At 45.3% G+C, this 20,767-nt stretch overlaps 1 protein-coding gene across 1 annotated transcript in view; it reads left to right on the top strand.

Moving 5' to 3' along the window:
* The first annotated feature begins 2,208 nt into the window (after positions 1 to 2,208).
* Positions 2,209 to 20,767, top strand: part of LOC102437948 (sodium/hydrogen exchanger 2) — a 20,568-nt gene continuing 2,009 nt past the window's right edge. Inside the window, exons 1-5 of the mRNA XM_023743988.1 lie at positions 2,209 to 2,224; positions 3,815 to 3,976; positions 10,136 to 10,232; positions 17,317 to 17,448; positions 18,952 to 19,042. Coding sequence (XP_023599756.1) covers positions 3,927 to 3,976; positions 10,136 to 10,232; positions 17,317 to 17,448; positions 18,952 to 19,042 — 370 coding nt within the window. The 5' untranslated portion in view covers positions 2,209 to 2,224; positions 3,815 to 3,926. The remainder of the gene's footprint in view (positions 2,225 to 3,814; positions 3,977 to 10,135; positions 10,233 to 17,316; positions 17,449 to 18,951; positions 19,043 to 20,767) is intronic.

Here is a 20,767-nt window from a genome sequence, read left to right as displayed (position 1 = left end):
ACTGGGAAGGACACCAGCAAGGACACCAGGAAGGACACCAGGAAGGACACCAACAAGGACACCAGGAAGGACACCAAGAAGGAGACCAGGAAGGACACCAACAAGGACACCAGGAAGGACACCAGGAAGGACACCAACAAGGACACCAGGAAGGACACCAGGAAGGAGACCAGCCAGGACACCAACAAGGACACCAGGAAGGACACCAGGAAGGAGACCAGGAAGGAGACCAGGAAGACACCAACAAGGACTCCAGGAAGGACACCAGGAAGGACACCAGGAAGGACACCAGGAAGGACACCAGGAAGGACACCAGGAAGGAGACCAGCAAGGACACCAACAAGGACACCAGGAAGGACACCAGGAAGGACACCAGGAAGGAGACCACCAAGGACACCAGCAAGGACACCAGGAAGGACACCAGGAAGGACACCAGTAAAGCAGGAAGGCGGAGGCACCCAGGTGAGAGGAGCACTAGCGGTGCAGCTCCAGGCTGTGGAGGGCCTCCAGGTCACTGCTTTTCCTCAGGTGAGATGCAGGGGAGTCTCTTTGTTTGACATATGTTTTAACAGGATCACTCCGCCTTCTGTGTCAAGGATGAGCTGTAGGAATGCGGTGGTGGGAGCAGGGAGACCAGTCAGGTGCCCGTTGCAAGAATTCATGGAGAGATAACAATGTCTTGGACGTGATGATAGCAGTAGAAGTGGTGAGGAACTGCTGGGTTTTGTGGGTATTTTGGCACCAAGACAAACTGCTGATCAGGTGGACAGAGTACTCATTGCCAGAGGTATTGTAACAAAGTACCACCATTGCGGTGGCTTAAACAATAGCAGTTTATTTTCTCAGTTCTGTGGGCTCGAAGTCCAAGGTCAAAGTGCTGGTAGATGTTGTTCCTTCTGAGGGCCATGAGGGAAGGGCCTATCACAAGCCTCTCTCCTTGTCTTGCAGACGGCCTTCTCTTTCTGCCTCTTCATGGCATCTTTCCTCTGTGCGTGTCTGTCCACATTTTCTCTTATTACACAATCACGTTATATTGGACTCAGGCCCACTCGAGTGACCTCATTTCCATGTAATCACGCCTCTCTCCACATATGGCTACATTCTGAGGGACTGGGATTCTGGCTTCAACATAGAAATTTTTAGATGGACACCATCTACACTAATAAAAGATAAACATGCAAATTGATTGTACCTTCGCTACACCTTAAGCCATGCCCACCAGCCAATCAGAGAGACTATATGCAAATTAACCCAACCAAGATGTCAGCGAGCAGGAGGCTTGGTTGCCCAGTGATGGAGGAAGCCAAGCTTCCCGCCTGCCGCAGCCGGCTCTAAGCTCCACTCAAGGCAACAAAGTTTCAATTATAGAAGACAAATAAACCCCAGATACCTGCTTTCAGCTGGCCGTGGCCACGGAGCTGGAGCGAGCAGGAGGCTTGGGTTGCCCCTGGCGATGGAGGAAGCCAAGCTTCCTGCCTGCCGCGGCTGGCTCTGAGCTTCACTCAAGGCTACAAAGTTTCAATTATAGAAGGTAAATAAATCCCATAATAAAAAGAAAAAAAGGAGAGGCTGGGAGCTTCAGTCGCCGGGGGGCTTGGCCAGCCTGAAAACGGCCCTCAGCCACTCACCCAGACTGGCCAGGCACCCCAGTGGGGACCCCCAACCCTAAAGGGGGTATGGCCAGCCTGAAATCAGCCATCAGCCCCTCACCCAGGCTGGCCAAACCTCCATGGGGGGGGGGGGTGGTTGACCAGCCTGCAAACAACCATCAGCCCCTCACCCAGGCTGGCCAGGCATCCCAGTGGGGACCCCCACCCTGAAGGGGGTATGACCAGCCTGCAAACAGCCATCAGCCCCTCACCCAGGCTGGCCAGGCACACCAGTGGGACCCCACCCTGATCCGGGACACCCTTCAGGGCAAACCAGCTGGCCCCCACCCGTGCACCAGGCCTCTATCCTATATAATAAAAGGGTAATATGCAAATTGACCCTAACAGCAGAATGACTGGGAATGACTGGTCACTATGACACACACTGACCACCAGGGGGCAGATGCTCAATGCAGGAGCTGTCCCCTGGTGGTCAGTGTGCTCCCACAGGGGGAGCTCTGCTCAGCCACAAGCCAGGCTGATGGCTGCCAGCACAGTGGTGGTGGTGGGAGCCTCTCCCGCCTCCTCAGAAGCACTAAGGATGTCCGACTGCAGCTTAGGTCTGCTCCCTGCTGGTAAGTGGACATCCCCCTAGGGCTGCCGGGCTGCCAGAGGGATATCTGACTGCCAGCTTGGGCCCGATCCCCCCAGGGAGTGAGCTTAAGCCAGCAGGTGGACATCCTCCGATGGGTCCCAGACTGCGAGAGGGCATAGGCCGGGCTGAGGGACCCCCCTAAGTGCACAAATTTTTGTGCACCAGGCCTCTAGTTCAGTCATAACATGGAACATGAGAGAAGGAGAAGAATCAAAGATAACATCAGGGTTCTGACCTGGTGGAGTTCCCATTAACAGAAATGGGAGGGTTACAGGGGAGACGAGCCCAGCTTGAGCACATGGAGTTGGAGATGTCTACTCGATAGCCATGTGGAGATGTTGATTTGGCCGCTGAATATTTATTTCTGGGTTTGGGAGAGAGGCTGGAGCTGTAGATACAAATTTGAGAGTCACTGGCATAGAGATGTATTAAAATCCGTGCAACTGGGCCAGTTCACCAGGAGAGTGCGTGGAGGAAGAGAAGAGGACAGAGGCAGAACCAGGGGCCTCCTGCTGAAGAGGACGGAGGAAGAAAAGGAATTTTAAAAAGTGGTTGAGGAAGAGGTAGGCAGGGACCCAGAGCAGTGTTTCCCAGAAGATGCTGTTTTAAACAGGAGAGGTCAGAAAAGCTGAGAACTGAGTAATTGGCCACTGGATTTATGTTGTCGGGGGATCACTGGTTACTTCAAAATGAGTAGTTGGGATGGAGTATTAGAGGGAAAAGCCTGAATTTTCAAGAGAAAATTAAAGGAGAGGAACTGTAGACACAGAATATTAACAACACTTTTGAATAATTTTGCCGAAAAGAGAAGCAGAGTAATAGGAAATGTAGAAATACACATTAGATCAGGAGTGGGCAAACTTTTTGACTCGAGGGCCACAATGGGTTCTTAAACTGGACCGGAGGGCCGGAACAAAAGCATGGATGGAGTGTCTGTGTGAACTAATATAAATTCAAAGTAAACATCATTACATAAAAGGGTTCGGTCTTTTTTTTTTTTTTAGTTTTATTCATTTCAAACAGGCCGGATCCGGCCCATGGGCCGTAGTTTGCCCACGGCTGCATTAGATTCATGTATCAATATGTGCTATATATTTTTTTATTTGCATGTATCCATATTTTATGTACATATGTATTCAGGTATGCACATTTAAAAATAATTATAATGTATAATTAAATTGTACTTTTCTTTTCTCCAAAAGCGAAATATTTCCTGTTGTGCACACCAAACCAGTCAGTACAAGACTAATGACATGGCCATTGGCTGCTGAAATATTCCCCACTAGTGTTAGTGGAGAGAAATGGTGCACCTGTGCATAAGGGAAATGAATGCAACACGATGATAGTAATCAGTCATTAGCGAACATTGTAGTTCGTTATTAATAATTATGTTTAATTATCGTAAAAATTAAGTTACAAAATTTTTATTAAAACATTTCTTACATACCATTATATTGGCTGGGCTGCAAAAATATTCATTGCGGGCTGCATTCGGATGTGGCCCGCAAGTTTGACATGCTTGGTGTAGGTAGCATTAGTTAATCAAAGCTTTGATTTTCTTTATTTCCAGGTTTAAAAAGTTTGATGACAAATACCTGCGGAAGCTTTTGATTCGGGAAAACCAGCCCAAGTCGAGCATCGTGTCCTTGTATAAAAAGCTGGAGATCAAGCACGCCATCGAGATGGCGGAGACCGGGCTGAGGAGCGCGGGGCCTTCGTTTGCGTCTCTGAAGTAAGCACCGTTCACAGATAAAAGCTGGCATCTCGGAGTATGTCGTTACAGTTAGCTGTAGGGTTTGTGAAGCCAGTAATAATAACAAATTCACCCTGTGTCCTAGAGGTACCTTCAGATCTCTCAGAAGAATGCGATTCTGCTTAAAAGTGAAAGTGTAGAAATGTGTATCTTATGCTGTATTACGTCAGGTCATGTCATGTTTCATCACGGTCTGTTACTTTAAAATCGACTATTCAGAAGATGCCTTGTCATGTGTAGGGTGGCTGTGCCTTTCTTATATTTGCTCTGGGAAATTCAGTGCTTTGGAAAGTAACTTAAAGTCTCTTCAGCAGGCATTCTGCAGTGGAATACTTTAAAGTGTGTTCTATTTGCAGGAAGTTATTTAGCTACTAAAGGCCTGGTGCACACCTGGCCTGCAGGGATCGGGCTGAAACTGGCTCTCTGACATCCCCCAAGGGGTCCCGGATTGCGAGAGGTCAGTTCTTGGCACCCTGGAATCAGGATCCCTCCTCTCTGGTTCCGGGTGCGTCACCCGAGAACCACAGCTGCCAAGTCACCACAGCTGAGCAGCTCCTACATTGAGCATCTGCCCCCTGGTGGTCAGTGTGTGTCATAGCTACTGGCCAGTCAGCCAGTGGGCCGGTTGCTTAGGCTTTTATATATATAGAAGATTTCCTTGGAGATGGCACAGTGCCATAATTTAAGGCCAGAAAGGACATTAGTTTGGTGATTTCTGCTGCAGTGTTTCTTAATCCAGGTGCCTGTTAGAAACAGGTTGGGAGCAGGAACTCCCAGAGCTACTGGGCCCACCCAGACCAACAGGGTCAGGATCTCTGGGGCCAAGGACCAGGGACAGGTGGCTTTATAAGCCCTTCAGATGTTTCTAATTTAAGTGGGACTGAGATCCACTGACCTAGTGTGTCTCCTTAATTTTAAAACAGAAGAGCCCAGCTGGCATGGCTCAGTGGTTGAGCGTCAACCTAGGAACCAGGAGGTTAGGGTTCGATTCCCGGTCAGGGCACATGCCCAGATTACTGGCTTGATCCCCAGTGTAGGTTGTGCAGGAGGCAGCCAATCAATGATTCTCTCTTATCATTGATGTTTCTATCTCTCTCTCCCTCTCCCTTCCTCTCTGAAATCAATAAAAATATATTTTAAAAAAGTAAAGCAGAGGAAATGAATACTCAGAATTGTGAAGTGATTTACATATAAAACCCAACGTCTTACAGCAAAATTATAGCAGAACAGAAGGACAGCTCTACTGCTTTCTTCTTGCACTGATGAGCTTGAAGCTCATTTAAACTAAATGTCACCTAAATAAAATTCTAACAGTGGGAGCATTTACATGAGAGAGGAAGCTTCAAATCACACACAACCACATAAACCACGATTTCATAGGACTCCAAGTCTCCTATGAAAATTATGGGAGTTTATGCAGCCAGAATGAAAAGAAGCAGTGACCAGGATGGCTTGGAGGTCAAGGCATCATGCTGTGTCATAAACAGTAGTGATCTGAGCGGAATGACTGACTTCTCAGCAGAGAACGCTGTGTGCCCTTACGTTGGTCCATTTATTGCCCTGAGATTGAGATTTCCAAGTAGAAAATGGAGCTACACTGATCCTTAAGTGTCCCTCTAGCTTTACAATTTCAAGATCTTTCTTAGGCACCATTCCATTTGCAGCTGAAAGAAAGGATGATTCAATTAGCCAGCTTCTCAAGGGAGAGCCATTGTCTCTGTGAGCACAGAAGAGAGAATTCTCAGTTCTACTCTCTGTTCTCTGTTTACAGTTCATTTTGCAGTTGGTAGTAGGTAAAGGCAAGTGTCTAGGACTAGGGAACTCGGCAGCAGAATGAATGGCCGCTGCAGAGTTGGCTGAATGAGTGCTGTATGGACCACTCCACCTCTCCCAACGTGTTTTATCTAGAGAGGAGAAGCAGAAGGGGAGATAATAAGGAATCCTATTTCTAATCATAATGGACTGAGTGCTACAGACCAAACCAGCTTCTGAGAATAACTAGAAAAAGAGGACAAAATATATTTTTAAAGTCTGCTTTTAAGCAGGGAAATACCAGCATGGGGGGAACGTTTTCAGCCAAGTCACGAGAAAAGGGAACCAAGAAGATGGAGCCGGCAGTAGGCGCTATTTTCCTCCTGGGTCACAGAGAAGGTGTCTGAGTCCAAAAGGTTAGAACAGAGGTTTTGACAGACGGATGGGTCATAGAGATAAGACGGGAATTCAGGGCCCACAAGGGGGAGGAGCTTGGGTATCCAGCCGTAGGTGTTAACCTCACAGCCTGCACCTTAACCTCCAATCAAAGAAGTCCAGTCCAGGGTCATCTTGATCCACCGCTGTTTGCCACTTGAGCTTGATATTCCCCCTCTCCCAGTTGCTTTAGGGAAGGGAATGTAACTATTCTTTGGAAAAAATAAGAGCATGAAAAGCCTTAAACTGCCTCTATGAGTTTTCATATTTAATGTTTAGCAACCAATCAAAAGAAAATGAGTAGACAAGGAAATGTGACTGAAAACATTGAGAAAAAGATAAAAACAGAATAGTAACAGGTAAAAGGGGGATTCAGATAATTGAGTTATCAAACATGGACTTTAGCCCTGGCTGGTTTGGCTCAGTGAATAGAGCATCTGCCTGCAGACTGAAGGGTCCTCGGTTTGATTCCGGTCAAGGGCTCATGCCCAAGTTGCAGGCTCGATCCCAAGGAGGCAGCCGATCCATGATTCTCATCATTGATGTTTCTATCTCTCCCTCTCCCATCCTCTCTGATATAAATAAAAATATATTTTAAAAGCATGGGCTTTAAAATAAAATATAATAAGCCTAAAAAAGAAAAGACCATTGATATTTTTGGCATTGTCATGGAGATTACATGAATAAAAACATCTTAGGGGAATATTTTAGCTAAAAATAAAGCAACTAAATTTAAGATCTCATTTGACAGGTGTAAACACAGGTTAGATACAGCTGAAGAGATAATTGATAAATTGGGAGATAGGAGAAAAGAAAACCAGAATGAAGCACAAAGTAAAAAAAAAAAAAAAAAAGGATGAAAAATGTGGAAAAGAAAGTAAGAAACACATATGGAAGAACTTTCAAAAGTTCCAAAAGGAAGTGAGAGAAAAATTGGTTAAAGCAATATTTTAAGACAAAATGACTAATAATTTCCCCAAACAGATAAAAGACATAAAATGTGACAAACCCCACGCAGATTAGATATAAAGAAAACCAAATGCAGGTATATGACAGTAAAAACTGCTAAAGATCAAAAGCACAAAGAGAAAATTTAAACATACTGAGAAAAAGAAAAAAACTGACAATTATTTTTCAACAAACACAGTGGAAACCATCATTATCTTAAAATTTTTGAAAGAAAGTAACTTATAACCTAGAGTTTCATATTGTGCTATAACACCCTTCAAAAAAAGTAGGTTAAAAACATTTTCAGATGAAAATCATCACATTGAAGTCAATGATAAAGGGTTTCATAGAAAAGCTTGCAGACGAAGGGAGGAATTAAAACAATGGGAATGGAAAATATCTGTAAAATTAAATGAGTATTAATTGCATAAAATAATAATGTCTGTGGGGTTTTAAATCTATACAGACTTAAAACTAACAACAATAATAGCTTATAAATTGAGAGGGAGGTAAATGGTATATTGATCCCTGCATTGTTCAGTAAGTGGTAAAAATAAAAATGTATTTTGGACTTTAATAAATCAATAATTAATATTATAATATCAGATAACCACTAAAAAAATAGTTAAAGAAGGTAACAAGCCAACATAGAAGAGAAATAAAATAACAAAATAAAATAAATTCTAAAAGGGCAACAAACTAGAATAAACAATCATAGAACATATAGGACAAACAGAATGCAAATAGTAAGAAAATAGTCTTAAACACCAATTACATTAAATATGAACTTCATTTAAAAGGAAGAGATGATTAGAATGGATAAAAATACACAACTCACTAGATATTGTTTATAAAAGATACTACTTATATGTAAAGTTAGAGGATGGCTAGAAATAAAAGGTTGAGAAAAGTTATACCATTAAAGCACTAAACAAAAGAAAGTTTGTGTAATCACATTACCATAAAATGTAAACATTATGCAAAAATATTGCTATAAATAAAGAAATACATTTTATAATGACAAAGTTTCAAATCTATAAGAAGGCATAAAAGTCTAAATTAGCACACAAATATAACAGCCTCAAATATATGAACCAAAACTTGACAGAACCACAAGTAAAATACACAAATTCGGAACTGTGGTGGGTGTTTTAAGTGTAAACAAGGGAGGTAGTTGTGCTCTTGTCACTACACTTATGCAAACATATGTTATTTAAAACTTGGTGGGAACATCGTACAAGAAAATCAGACACCATCCCTAGCCGGGTTCTTCAATGGTTAGAGCGCCAACGCAAGGCCTGAAGGGTCCCGGGTTCGATTCCCGTCAAAGGCATGTACCTTTGTTGCAGGCTCATTCCCCAGTGCTGGTCAGGGCTGAGCAGGAGGCAACCAGTCGATGTGTCTCTCTCACATCAATGTTTCTTTCTCTGTGTCTCTGCCCCTCCTTTCCTCTCTCTCTAGAAATTGATGGAAAAAATATTGTCAGGTGAGGATTAACAAAAAGAAAGAAAAAAGAAAATCAGACACCAAAAAGATTGTTATTTATTGACCTAATTTTTTCATTTCAACTTTAAAATTATGTTAATTAAATTTGCTGCTCCAAAAACCTAACTAGAAAGTTGGACAGCTACCTGACAACGTCTCAGTCTGAAAAGATGCTTCTTTAAAAACCCTCTAAGCAAAGGAGGCAATAACGAATCGTCTACATACAGGAAAGGTTGATGAAGCCTTGCGTTTCTTTGTTCATTCCTTTGTGCGTACCCATTACCATTGGGCGCAGGTTTGTACCCCAGTAATTACCATTATCCTTGGTTTACAGTAGCAACATTTAAAATAATATGAGAACTACCTTCTTTATTTTGTGTGCCCTTGGCTCATCTTCTGTATGCATTTATGTATATTAACCGGCCAGCTTAATATTCTTAATTTATTTTCTTAATTTATTGAGGGAGTGAGAGTAAAACTATATAAACATAGTCAATTCCTGTTGTTTGCAGGACTTACAGTTCTATAAAGTTGCCCTTGCATGCTGATTTGCAAACATTGAACCATTGCTCCTGGGAAAAAACATAGGGTTAGGTTCCTGGGCGCCTCTGGTCAGAATGCTTTAATCATCCAATCAATGCATAACTTGGTTCCATTTGAAAACGCCTTATGAAATATACTGTTGTTTCATTGCCATTGAACTTGCGGCCAAGGGCACCACAGCTCATGCTTGAAGGAAGCCTGCGGAGCACTGCTTTCGCAGAAGGCCATCACAGCCCCCAGGCACATGGGATACCGCCCGCTTCAGAACTATGCGTGGGGGCCTTTAAAACAGCAAAACCACCATCACAAAACGCAGAACTACAAAAACTTGTCACTAAATAGACCACGAGAAGGACCGTTTCTAACAGGACCAGAGCTAAACCAGAAAGCAGAGCACTGCTACCTTCATCCTCATTTGGGAACCTGCACATCGATCAACGCAAATTTTTCTCCACTTTGCACAGGTCCCCAGTGGCTGGGCAGGTCCCCAAAGTATGACAGTGTGTTTACCAAGTACATTTTACCAAGTAGGTGAATCTGTTGGAATCCCTGAATAAACAAGATGGACTGTATATTCATGAATATTATCAATAGTGTTTTTGCAAACATATCTAATGACATGTTTTTAAAGCCCAGGCCAGGATAGCAAAATATGGCTAATTAAGTTTCTGTTGGAAAAAACAATCCTGTGTTACTTTTTTATGATGGATTAGAAATAATAAAGCGATGGCATTATAAGCCACTATAGTTTAACTTCCTAAAAACAATCACATGAGCAGATGGGAAGCCTGTGCCGGAGTAACCTGCCCTCAGTGATCTTGCACTGAGATAAAATTTTAGAATTTTAAATTATTTTAAAATGTTGAATTATTCCTGTGTCATTCTTACTTAAGAGTATTCTTCTTAAATAATGATATTTTGTCTTTAAGAAAGACTATTTTTGAACAGTAAATCATTCTTTTTCTAAACTTTCAGTGACTGTCATGAAGAAAAAATAAGGAAGCTTACACCTGGTGAAATGGATGAAATTCGAGAAATATTATCAAGAAATCTCTATCAAATCCGCCAGCGAGTGAGAATAATTTATTTAACAAAATATTTACTTGCTTTTAATTAAAAATATGCCTTCTGATTTTGTACTACCCAATTATAGTGCACATGGTCCCACCATTACACTAACCCTGAGGCCCACTCCAGGCATCTCCTCTCTCTCAGACCCCATTCCACAGTGCGCTGTCCTCCGGGCACCATGGGGAGCCTCTGGGAGTTCTGCCTCTATGAGCTTGGAGACTTAAAATACACATTTGTGGCCCTAGCCAGTTTGCCTCAGCGATTGGAGCGTTGGCCCGTGGACTGATGGGTCACAGGTTCAGTTCCAGTCAAAGGTGCTTACTGGGTTGCAGGCTCAACCCCTGGCCCAGGTCGAGGTGTGTGCAAGAGGCAACCAATCAATGTGTCTCTCTCACATCAATGTTTCTCTCTCTCTCTCTGTCTCTCCCCCTCCCTTCCACTCTAAAAATCACTGGAAAAAATATCCTCAGGTGAGGATTAACAAAAATTAAATTAAATAAAATTAATTTTTAATTAAATAAATATACGTGTGTGTGTGCACACGTGTGTATAAAATAATTGTGAAGAAAATAATTGATTGCTTTCTTTTTATTTTTTAATGAACTGCCTTTATGGCTTTATAAGACTTTTTAAATGTATTTAACCTTCCTTAAATGCACTATAATTGGATAGTTATTCATAAGGTGCTATAGTTTCTTCTTTTCATGTGTCATCTGAGTCGCTTTTTAAACTGCATTTCCATTGTGAACACCTCATTCTCATATTTTGCTAATAATAAAGCTAACACTTAGCGAATGCATACAATTGGGCAAGCCCCATTTCAGCACATTGTATGCATTAACTCATTTAATCCTACAATTAACAGTGTTACTATTGTCTCCATTTTACAGATGAAGAAATAGAGGCATGGGGAGGTGAAGTGGTCCAAGGGCCACACTGCTTGTTAGGAGTCCTCTTCACTCCTGCTGGGTCATCTCTGCAGCTTCCTAGCTGTTCTCCCCAAAGACTGCCCCAATCCACCCGACGTTACTCCTCATTCCTCCTCCTCTTCCCTAAAGCACCTTTTTAAAAAAATTCTTAAATCTTTATTTGGTGAGAGTATTACAGATGTCCCTCTTTTTCTCCCCATTGCCCTCCTTCACCCAATTCCCGCCCCACCCCAGGCTTTCGCCACCTTAATGTCTGTGAGCATCAGTAATGCATGTCCTATATAATAAAAGCCTAATGTGCTAAGTGTCCAGTCATCTTGTCAGCTGTTCAACCAATCAAAGTGTAATATGCTAATGATATGCTAAGGCCATTCAACCGCTCGCTATGATGTGCACTGACCACCAGGGGGCAGACGGTCTGACTGGTAGGTTAGCTTGCTGCTGGGGTCCGGCCAATTGGGACTGAGCAAGACAGGCCAGACACACCCTGGAGTCCTCCTGCGGTCCCTCCCCGGCTGGCCAACCTCCCACATCCCTCCCCGGCCCTGATCGTGCACCAGTGGGGTCCCTCAGCCTGGCCTGCACCCTCTCACAAGCTGGGACCCCTCAGGAGATGTTGGAGAGCCAGTTTCAGCCCGATCCCACAGGCCAGGCTGAGGGACTCCACTGGTGCACGAATTCGTGCACTGGGCCTCTAGTATGCATATAAGATCTTTGTTTAGTCTCTTCCCACCCCCCACCCCTCTTCCCTCCTGAGAATCCTCAGTCTGTTCCATTTCCATGCCTCTCATTCTATTTTATTCACCAGTTTATTCTGTTCATTCGATTTATTAGATATGTATTTATTGCCTTTTTATTGTTCATATTTTTCATCTTTTTCTTCTTCCTCTTTTTAAAGAATACCCTTCAACATTTCATGTAATACTGGTTTGGTGGTGATGAACTCCTTTAGCTTTTTCTTGTCTGTGAAGCTCTTTATCTGACCCTCAATTCTTTTTTTTTTTTAATAAAAATACAGATTTATTGTTGCAATATTCTTACATAATACAGATACCTAGTCATATTAGTCTTCATTAGTCTTCATGTTAAATATAAACGAACAAAAAACTAAACAAATCAGCAAAACTGCTGGAAAATCCCTCCAAACCATGAACCCTTATAAAAATGCACCCTGCGAGGGTCAGATGAACTTACCTTAAGTCACCATGCTCTGAAGATTAACTGCAGCCAAATGTGAGTGTGTAAGGAAGCAATAAAAACAAAGTGACGTGGAAGAGCACACAGTGAGCTGGGCAAGTCAAATGGCTCCATGAACATTTCGGCAAAGTGTCATCTTTGTGTAACAAAGATCAGGGGCTTGACCTCAAACTATAGGGTAATTTCAGAGCAATACCAGGACAGCATGGCCAGAGGAGTTGGTAGTCACATGACTTCAGAACATGAGTTCCCAAGGACCCACCGATGAGGAATACCTCCTCTTTACTCTGAAAGCCTGTCCCAGAGCCCTAACTCAAAACCAGGTTACTAAAAATGACTAAGGATCAGCACCTGTCTTGAAAATTCACAACCGTAGTGATACTACATGCGTGCATTTAATACCTGGAGAACTCTTGCTGCATTTCAGAACAGAAAGTTTTGAATGTTAACTTTAAGAGAAAGTATGATATTGTGGCTAAAATACCCAGGTCAGGACTGGCCTGATGTGTCTTCCCTATAAAAGTTGAGATCTAAGTCCATGAGCGACAGGAGACACAGTTTCCTTCGTCTTCTCTCACAGGTGCACTGGTGCAGGGGCCTGTCCCTGTCACAAGTCTCCCACGGTCCTCTTCAGGCTGGAGCAATGGAAACAGCTGGTGGGATGATCCCAAGAACTCACCACACCCAAATCCCACACACAGGCATAGTTCAGCCCCAACAGTTTGCATGCCCTGCTCGGACACAGCTCCGTGCCAGCAGTGCAGGATGGGACAGCCTATGACGGCCACCAGACACCCAATCTCTGAGTGCAATGGCAAGGATGGCCATCACCACTTCCCAGAGGGCATCCCAGACTGACTTCCATGGTGGGTCAATTACAAGGCTCTGTGGCCGGGGGACTCCAGACCGTGGACATGAGGTGGGACTTGTAGGTTTTACTCAGGCCTGTCATCCAGAACTTGAGAAGTTTTCCGTTGTCCTTCTCAGACGCTCCAAGGATACTCAGGAGCTTCTGTGTGTCCTCTTTGGGCTGACTGAAGACCTTGCTGAATTTGAAAAGGACCTTTGCTGTTTCATGTGCCAAAGGGACTTACAGGGACAGCTTTCGGGGCTGCCAGCTCTCACAGTCTGAGAGCGAGGAGGAACCTGTGGGGCATTTGGTCAGCTCCCGCCCTTCCACACCCTCTGGCAAGACAGAAGCTTTTTCCTCTTCAGTCTCAGAGTTGTCCCAGCTTTCTGATTCCTCTTCTAAATCCACGAGCTTCTCCATCTGGACCAAGGTGTCTTGGGGGAGGGAGGGGGATGGGCAGAGGGGCCCCACTAGGAGCTTCTCTGTCAGCGGCTGCCACACGCCTTCAGGAGCCTCAGAACAGAGCCGTCATGTGCTCTCGCCAAGAGAAAGCTGAACCTGAAGCCCCTCAAGCCTCTTGCTCTTGAGCTCCTTGTCCTGGAGTTCACTGATGATCCTGCAGGTCCCCAAGCAGGAAGGGCCAGGAGCTGGAGGTAGATGTGGTCCATCGTTATCGTGGTGATGCTGTACCAGCGCTGGAAGCCCCAGGCCAGGCTGTCTTTGATGAAGAAGGTGTGTCTGAACACAAACCCATGTTGCTCGTCCCAGAAGAAGATAGGGCCTTCACCGCCAGGACAGACCTCACACATGTCCGACTTCTTGGGTCCCAGGCTGCTGGACTCCGTGCTGGCCCCTTCCACTGGGCAGTGCGTGCAGATCCCACTGCTCATCTGGATGCCACCCTCCTCCTCCTCGGCCTGCTCCCCCTGGCCAGGGCTGTCCCCAGGCCCCTTCAGAAGAGGGGCGTGCAGAACCTCCGTGCAAAAGAGAGTGCGGCGGCCATGGAGCTCACAGAAGTGGCAGAGGGTGATGATGGCATTCATGGTGCCCTGAAGACAGCACAGCCTGTGTTGGGGAGGAGGGAAGGCCATAAGCTGCCTGTGTGCTCACACCACAAAACCGTCAGCAACTCTGGAGCCTGGAACTGGGCAGGTATTGCCAGGGGCTTCCCATCCAGCAGAGGTGGCCACCCAGCAGGCAGCACCAGCCGAGTACCTATCCTGTGCCAGCACTGCTCTTGGTGCAGGGAGAGTAAGAAGACAGTCCCCGCCCACAAGGAGTTACAGCCAACAGGAGGGAAAACATACTTCCGTGATCACAGACAGCCCTTCAGTCAGAGTGCTGAGCGGCCTCGAGGCCACAGCACAGAGTGAGCAGCTGCCTCCTCTGCGTGACGCCCACGCAGGGGTCCTGGCCCAGCTGCCCCTGAGAGGGATGTGGTCTCAAACAAGGGCTCCTCAGCAAACCCTGAAGGAACAGCGGGCAGGGAGCCAGGGGCTGAGGCGGGCACGGCTGGGGGCTGAGTGTTGGCAGAACTGAGGGAACAAGGGCAGAAAACCAGGAGGAAGAAGATGTTAGGAACCTTTGAGGCCATGGCAAGACCCTGAACTTCTCTGGCAGAGATCAGAGAGCCTTTGCTGGGTTCTGATGAGAAACATGATAAAAGTGAACCTTGCAAAGTCTCCAAGGGGAGATGGTGATGAAAGAGGGAACATAGGCTAGAGCTGAGCGCGGGGTATCTGACCCTCAATTCTAAGTGATAGCTTTGCTGGGTAGAGTAATCTTGGTTGTAGGTCCCTGCTATTCATCACTTTGAATATTTCTTTCCACTCCCTTCTGGTCTGCATCGTTTCTGTTGGGAAATCAGCTGACAGTCATATGGGCACTCCCTGTAGGTAACTAACTGCTTTTCTCTTGCTGCTTTTAAGATTCTCTCTTTTTCTTTAGCCCTTGGCATTTTAATCATGATGTGTCTTGGTGTGGTCCTCTTTGGATTCCTTTTGTTTGGGGTTCTCTGCGCTTCCTGGACTGTAAGTCTATTTCTTTCACCAGGTAGGGGAAGTTTTCTGTCATTAGTTCTTCAAATAGGTTTTCAATATCTTGCTCTCTTTTCTGGCACCCCCATAATGTGACTCTTGGTATGCTTGAAGTTGTCCCAGAGGCTCCTTACACTATCTTCATATTTTTGGATTTTTTCTTTTTACTGTTCTGATTGGGTGTTTTTTGCTTCCTCATATTTCAAACTGTTGACTTGATTCTCAGAATCCTCTACTCTACTGTTGAATCCCTGTCAATTATTCTTTATTTCAGTTAGTGTATGCTTAATTTCTGACTGGTCCATTTCGTATTCTCACTAAGATCCTTGAAAATCTCACTAAGTCCCTTGAAGGTCTCATGAAGATCTTTGAGTAACCTTATAACCGTGGTTTTGAACTGTGTATCCAGTAATTTTCTTTCTTCCATTTTTTTCTTTTGTGACATGTTTCTTTGTCTCTGCATTTTGGCTGTCTCCCTGTGTTTGTTTCTATGTATTAGGTAGAGCTGCTATGTCTCCTGGAGTTGGTAGAGTGGCCTTGTGTAGTAGGTCTCCTATAGGGCCCAGTGGCTCAGCCTCCCAGTCACCTGAGCTGGGCACTGTAGGTGCACCCCTTTGTGGGCTGTGAGTACAACCTTGTTGTAGTTGAGCCTTGATTGCTGTTGGCCTCACTGGGAGGAGTTGACCTCCAGGCCAACTGGCTGTGAGGACCAGCTGTGACTACAATGGGAGAGCTGCTGTGCAGGAGACACCCCTATGGAGCAGGACTTGCTTCAGTGGGGCTTTGGTGCTCACTGAATCTGCCCCTTGAGTGTCACTTATGGATGTGTAGGGTTGTAATCTGCTATGGTCTCATACTGACCACTGGGTACACTGGCACTTGGGTCTCCAGGGAGGTGCAAAGTCAGCCACTGACTGGGGCCACCCAGCAAGAGCTACTGAGAGATCTGTAGATTCCTCCTCTTTGTATTGGGCTTGGAAGTGCCCAGCATTCAAAAAATGAAACAAAACAATTGTGGCTTCCAGGCTAAACTGATTTTTCAGAACCTGGGATCTCCATTTCCAGGTTCCACTTTTTCCATCCTTATTTCCACGCCTCCCTCCCTCCAACATCCACCCCAAACCCTCACGAAGTACAGGTTCTGTCTTCCTTCCTAGCCTGGGGGGCTCTCTTCCCTGTCAGCTTCCTGTCAGCTCCATTGATCCATATTCTTCCATTTTTAAGGTTCCCCAACACCTTACATATTAGTCCCAACCTTGTTTTTAAATGAGCGTGTGCTGTACCATATACGTTTAGTACTTAATTTCATGATTCTATTATTTTGTTAGCCTTCAATGGCACATTTCCCAAGGCGGGAATTGAGCCCTGTTCTATTTTACTTCTGCACATTTCCACTAGGCCTAATACAGCCTGGACACAGGAATATTCCAAGAAGTGTACATTAATTCTATCAGAAAATGAGCCTAATTACCAATTACAATTTGTTTTAGGAACAGATTTCTATATAGCTTATAAACTAAAATGTCTGCCATGGACAGCCCACCTTGAGACATTTCACAGCTTCAAAGATGAGGTCATGAGCATTGTAGGCGGTAACAGCAGCTTGCTCAGCCTTCAGCCACTGGAAAGAACTGTGCCTCTATTGATTAATCAGAGGACATGGCACCACCAAGTGTCTCAAAGTGGTTTGTTTTTATACCAGTAATTGCTATTCCATGGAGGATGAATAAAATGGACTTGTATTTTTTTCCCCAACTGATAATGATGGGTAAATACATACAAGGTACTTCAAGGTAGACAAAGGCACTCAATATATTCAATCATTTTCTCATTTATAAAGATCATACTTTCCAATGGGGAGAAAAACTTATTCACTGGCTTTATTAGAAGACTAATTCTTTCAAAATGTGAAAGAATGTCACCTTTCATACTTTTTTCTCTCTGCACATTGGCTGTTAAGTACCTCACTGAGATGCTGTGCCAAAGAAACGTAGTAAAGTTTCGGAATTTCTGGAGCCGTGATCAGTTTTTTGTTGTTGTTTTTGTAAAGTGGCACTTGTGTTTTTATTTCAGACTTTGTCATACAACAGACACAATCTGACGGCTGACACAAGTGAGAGACAAGCCAAGGAGATTCTCATCCGCCGAAGGCACAGCTTGCGAGAGAGCATTCGGAAAGACAGCAGCTTGAGTCGGGAGCGCAGGGTAAGGGCGCCGGGGCTCTGGAGGCTCTGCTGAGGGCTGATTCGCAGGAATTCTGGGAGAGAGGGTATTTAAAAGTCTTTCAGAGGTTTCATGAACACCTATTGTGTTCTGCACACAGTTCTAGGCACTGGGGATACATTGGTAAACAAAACAGAAAGATTCCTATGCTTGTAGAATTCATATTCTCATCAGGGGGAATGTGGTCACCAACAGACAGAATAAGCAAATTCTATATAATAAAAGGCTAATATGCAAATAGACCAAATGGCAGAACAATCGAACAAGCAGTCGCTAACCACCAGGGGGTGCACTTGGAACATGGCAGGCACGAAATTCGTGCACAGGTGGGGAGTCCCCTCAGCCGAGCCTGCACCCTCTCCAATCTGGGGGATGTCTGACTCCCTCTCACAATCCTGGACCGCTGGCTCCTAACCACTAACCTGCCTGCCTGCCTGCCTGATCACCCCTAACTGCCTCCCCCCCCCCCCCCCCGCCAGCCTGATCACCCCTAACCACCTCTGCCTCCCGGCCTGATTGCCCCTAACTGCTCCTCTGGCCAGCCTGGTCACCCCACACAGCCTGCTGTTCAGTCATTTGGTCGTCCCTCAATGAACCCCCTGCCAGCCTGGTCGCCCCATGCAGCCTGCTGTTAGGTCGTCTGGTCATTTCGGTTGTCACGGCCCCTCGATTTTATATATATGGATATATATATATATATATATTATTGATTTCTGAATAGAAGGGAGGGAGGGAGAAATCAATGATGAGAGAGAATCATTGATCAGCTGCCTCCTGCACACCCCACACTGGGGATCGAGCCCGCAATGCAGGCATGTGCCCTGACCAGGAATCAAACTGTGACCTCCTGGTTCATAGGTCAATGCTCAACCACTGAGCCAAGCCAGCCAGGTCTTATTTTTTATAATATTCTGTATTTGGTTATCGGAGATAAAAATTTTATGTTTGAACAAAATTATCTTTATCTTTGTGTTCAATATGACAGCATTGATTAAAAATTAAGGAAATTAAAGACAATGGAAATGAAAATGTCAACAAATTAGCTATAGTAATGCTTTTTGTTCTATCATTTTTCAAGACATTCAAGTAAATAAAATTAAAATATGCTACAATTTTTAATCTATCTTTTTCTGCATACCTATCTGTTCTAAGGCTTTTTCACTAATATTGTCATAAATAGGTGGTTCGGTCTCTTTTCCTTGAGAAAACACAGTGGTTTTCACATCTTGTTCCAAATGGTCCCACTTTATTTCCCTTTTTTTTTCTTTTTTTCTCTCCTGGCTTCTTCTATATTTTAGAAGAGTTTTAGTGATTTTAAATTAAATAATTATTGCTAGGGATTTTCTTCCCCATCCCTAAAGCCCCTCACAAAGTAATTTTGGCATGGAGAACTAACATGTTACATTTTAATAAAGTTTGTCATAAGAGTTTAAACTTCTAGTGAATGCCATCTGCATAGTCTAAGGTTTTCTGTATCTTGTGCAGGCTTCCACATCAGCCTCCCGGTACCTGTCCTTACCCAAAAATACAAAGCTTCCAGAAAAGCTACAAAAGAAAAGGAATGTTTCTAATGCAGGTAATGAATACAGGTGGAGCAGAGAGGAAGATGCTTCTGTTCTGCTTTGTTACGCACAATGAGTTCAATAGTTTGCAAATCTAAAGTAACAATACGGTGGCCTTTATTAGCATTGCAGCCTTTTGGAATGGAGTTCTGTGCACATTCCAGAATTCAATCAGTTATTTTTCATAATGATTCTATTTGATGTAGCAAATGCAAATATTATTACCATGTGGTTAGTGAACAGGGGTCCTCCACTACTGGGGTCCTCCCCCAGAAAAGCTATAAATATGCAAAGGTGTGTTTAATTTTTACAGTAATTGTAATATATTTTCATAAAGCAGCCATATATTTTACTTCTGTAATTATTTAAACTTTGACATAAAGTCAGATATCTCTTTATTTTATGATATCTTTATGTAGATTCCGAGCCATTTTCTGTGAAACCCCAGAAGAAAAATGTTAGGATATCATGTTCTTAAAATGTAGATGTAACAACAATATCCCACCTTTTTTCCTTGTTTATTTATTTAACCAAGAAGAGGAAAGTCTAAGGATGGCCTGTGTGTGGAGGCTGAGGTGGGAAATGAGAGGGAAGGCAGAGGAGGGAACACTGGGCGTGCAGGACAGTGGCCCTGTGACCACCGACATCCAGCAGAAATGCTGTTTCCAAGACTCTCAGCTCCCAGCATCCCAACACCTCCTCCCTGCAGGAGTCCAGGACCCCAGCAGTGGAGGGTCCCAGTAGTCCAGGACCCCAGTTTTTATGCAGCTGGTTCTAATCTCAACTCCTCCCTCTGTTCAGAAGGTGCACACTGGTTTTGACCCTTTTGTAAAAATATGAAGAGAATAAACAAGGCTATATATGAGATCAGATCAAGGCAAGATCTTACAATAGCAGCTAACTCTTGGTGTCTTCCTGTGGTGAGCGGAGCCCCCTGGGGCAAGTCCTGGGGCAGGTCCTGGGACAGGTCCTGGGGCAGGTCCTGGGGCAGGTCCTGGGGCAGGTCCTGGGGCAGGTCCTGGGGCAGGTCCTAGGGCAGGTCCTGGGACAGGTCCTGGGGCAGGTCCTGGGACAGGTCCTAGGGCAGGTCCTGGGGCAGGTCCTGGGACAGGTCCTGGGGCAGGTCCTAGGGCAAGTCCTGGGACAGGTCCTAGGGCAGGTCCTGGGACAGGTCCTGGGACAGGTCCTGGGGCAGGTCCTAGGGCAGGTCCTGGGACAGGTCCTAGGGCAGGTCCTGGGACAGGTCCTGGGACAGGTCCTGGGGCAGGTCCTGGGACAGGTCCTGGGGCAGGGTCCTGGGGCAGGTCCTGGGGCAGGTCCTAGGGCAGATCCTGGGGCAGGTCCTGGGGCAGGTCCTGGGGCAGGTCCTGGGGCAGGTCCTGGGGCAGGTCCTAGGGCAGGTCCTAGGGCAGGTCCTGGGACAGGTCCTGGGACAGGTCCTAGGACAGATCCTGGAGCAGGTCCTGGGACAGGTCCTGGGACAGGTCCTGGGGCAGGTCCGGGGGCAGGTCCTGGGACAGGTCCTGGGGCAGGTCCTGGGGCAGGTCCGGGGGCAGGTCCTGGGGCAGGTCCTGGGGCAGGTCCGGGGGCAGGTCCTGGGGCAGGTGGCACACAGCCCAGGCTGCTCTCGGTGCCAACAGACTCCACCACACTGACCCCTGAGCCTCAGTCCCTTCATGTGAGATGGGTGACGTGAGGGGAGGTTCATAGGTGGGTGTAGTTAGAGCTGAGGTCAGTGC

The sequence above is a fragment of the Myotis lucifugus genome, unplaced genomic scaffold (genome assembly GCF_000147115.1).
Source record: "Myotis lucifugus unplaced genomic scaffold, Myoluc2.0 scaffold_422, whole genome shotgun sequence".
NCBI lineage: Eukaryota > Metazoa > Chordata > Mammalia > Chiroptera > Vespertilionidae > Myotis > Myotis lucifugus.
Note: the sequence above shows the minus strand (reverse complement) of the source record. Positions and strands in the feature narration are given on the sequence as shown.